General features: G+C 32.0%; 1 protein-coding gene across 4 annotated transcripts in view; it reads left to right on the top strand.

Moving 5' to 3' along the window:
* Positions 1-1,539, top strand: part of Mrpl42 (mitochondrial ribosomal protein L42) — a 20,581-nt gene extending 19,042 nt beyond the window's left edge. For all 4 annotated transcript variants that reach the window (XM_055628003.1, XM_055628002.1, XM_055628004.1 and 1 more), the window contains exon 6: positions 1,374-1,539. In XM_055628003.1, coding sequence (XP_055483978.1) covers positions 1,374-1,419 — 46 coding nt within the window. In that variant the 3' untranslated portion in view covers positions 1,420-1,539. The remainder of the gene's footprint in view (positions 1-1,373) is intronic.
* Positions 1,540-1,770: the final 231 nt, after the last annotated feature.

Here is a 1,770-nt window from a genome sequence, read left to right as displayed (position 1 = left end):
TTTTTTTTTTTTTTTTTTTTTTTTTTTTTTTTTTTTTTTTTTTTTTTGTTTTTTTTTTTTTTTTTTTTTTTTTTTTTTTTTTTTTTTTTTTTTTTTGTGATAGGTCTTGCTGTGTTCCCCAAATTAGCCTCAAACTTGTCTTTCCTATCTCAGCCTCCTAAGTACCTGGGGCCCAAGTGAGAACCACTGCACTCAACTCTGAACTCTTTCATAGGTTGCAATATATGAATTTATCTCAAATATCTCCTTTCATTGTGACTGTAAACAGTATTGGATTTTTAATTTCAATTTCCCTAAGTTCATTTCTTTTAGAAATGTAAGCGTTTACTGGATGTAATGGTGCATGCTACGTATATGTAGGCCAGGCTAGCCTCAAACACATAGAGATTTACCTGCCTATGCCTCTCAAGTGCTGGGATTAAAATGGGCCACCAGTCCTGGCTCTCAAAGTTCTTTGAATACCAACCTGATTCCACAAGTGGAAAATTCTGTACTTATCTCAGTTTTAAGCGTCACGGTCAAATCAAAGTCATACTAAGAATATTACATAAAATTATCTTCAAACTGTGTGTATAATGCATATATGGAATACAAATGAATTTTGTGTTTCAACGGAATAATCACAAAACAGACAAGATACTTTGTGGTTTATGTGCAAAAATTTGAAAATCTCAAGTAATGCTTCTCCCAGACACATTGGCTAAGGGTTTCAACTTGCAGCTGATCAAAACTATCGATAGTTTTGATTTGCCTCACCACACTCTTTCTCCGGGACTGTGTCGTACCAGCAGAGTCTTGAGGCATGCAGGTCTGACCCTGCTGATTTCACCATGTCCGCACTTGGATGAGCTATTAGAATTTCAGTGTATTTGTGATTGTGAAAGTAAATAAAGTAGCTGTGGACTTTCTCATTTTCATTGCTTGCATTTGCAGTCACAGTCTGCATTTTTCTGCAAACATTATTAATTGAATTCTGGTGGACATTGAAGCATGATTTTATAGTTTAAGAGGTCTCTGTTCAGAGGGAAATAATTGCATTATCAAGAAATATTTTATAGACATGTTTATAATATAAAGTTTCGTTGAAGGTAAACATTTGTTTAAAATTCAAGACCAGTAATCAATGCTACATCGTCAAGGTGTGAAAGGAGATTTTCCAAATAATGTAATTGATATAAAATAGGTTTTGGAATGGGGGATATGGCTTATTACTAAGAAATATCTGGGAAGTATGTAATAGTGTATTTATAAAGTTTTTTGACTTTTAAAATAATTTTAATAAGTTAGAGGAAAATAATCACAGAAACCTAAGATGTAAACTAATAACTAATTTATTAGAATAATCTTACCTCCAATATTTTCTTCTTCTCAAGGTATCACACACGTCGTAGGAAACCGAATCCTCCCAAAGACAGGTGACTGTTCTTGATTCTATGAGCATCGGACATTTTGCTTTGTGTATTACTTGCCAGTTGAGAAATTGTACATGGTGTACATTAAGATGTTCAATAGGAAAAAAATAAAATATTGTTTCAGATATTCAAGTGTGTATTTCATTATATCGATTCTGAATTTGAGGTTATTTAGAGACATCTACTTGATCTTATTTTCCTTTTGAAACATAAAGTCTTTTCCCCCTCTCTTTTATTTATTTATTTTTCTTCATTTTCCTAATTTTTTATTAAATTTTTATTTTTTATATTAATTACAATTTATTCATTTTGTATCCCAGTTGTAGCCCCCTCCCTCAGTCCTTCCCAATCTTTTATT

Source organism: Psammomys obesus, unplaced genomic scaffold (genome assembly GCF_907164565.1).
Source record: "Psammomys obesus unplaced genomic scaffold, mPsaObe1.curated_primary_1811, whole genome shotgun sequence".
NCBI classification, from domain to species: domain Eukaryota; kingdom Metazoa; phylum Chordata; class Mammalia; order Rodentia; family Muridae; genus Psammomys; species Psammomys obesus.
The sequence above is the reverse complement of the archived record's forward strand: the minus strand, read 5'-3'. Positions and strand labels throughout refer to the sequence as shown.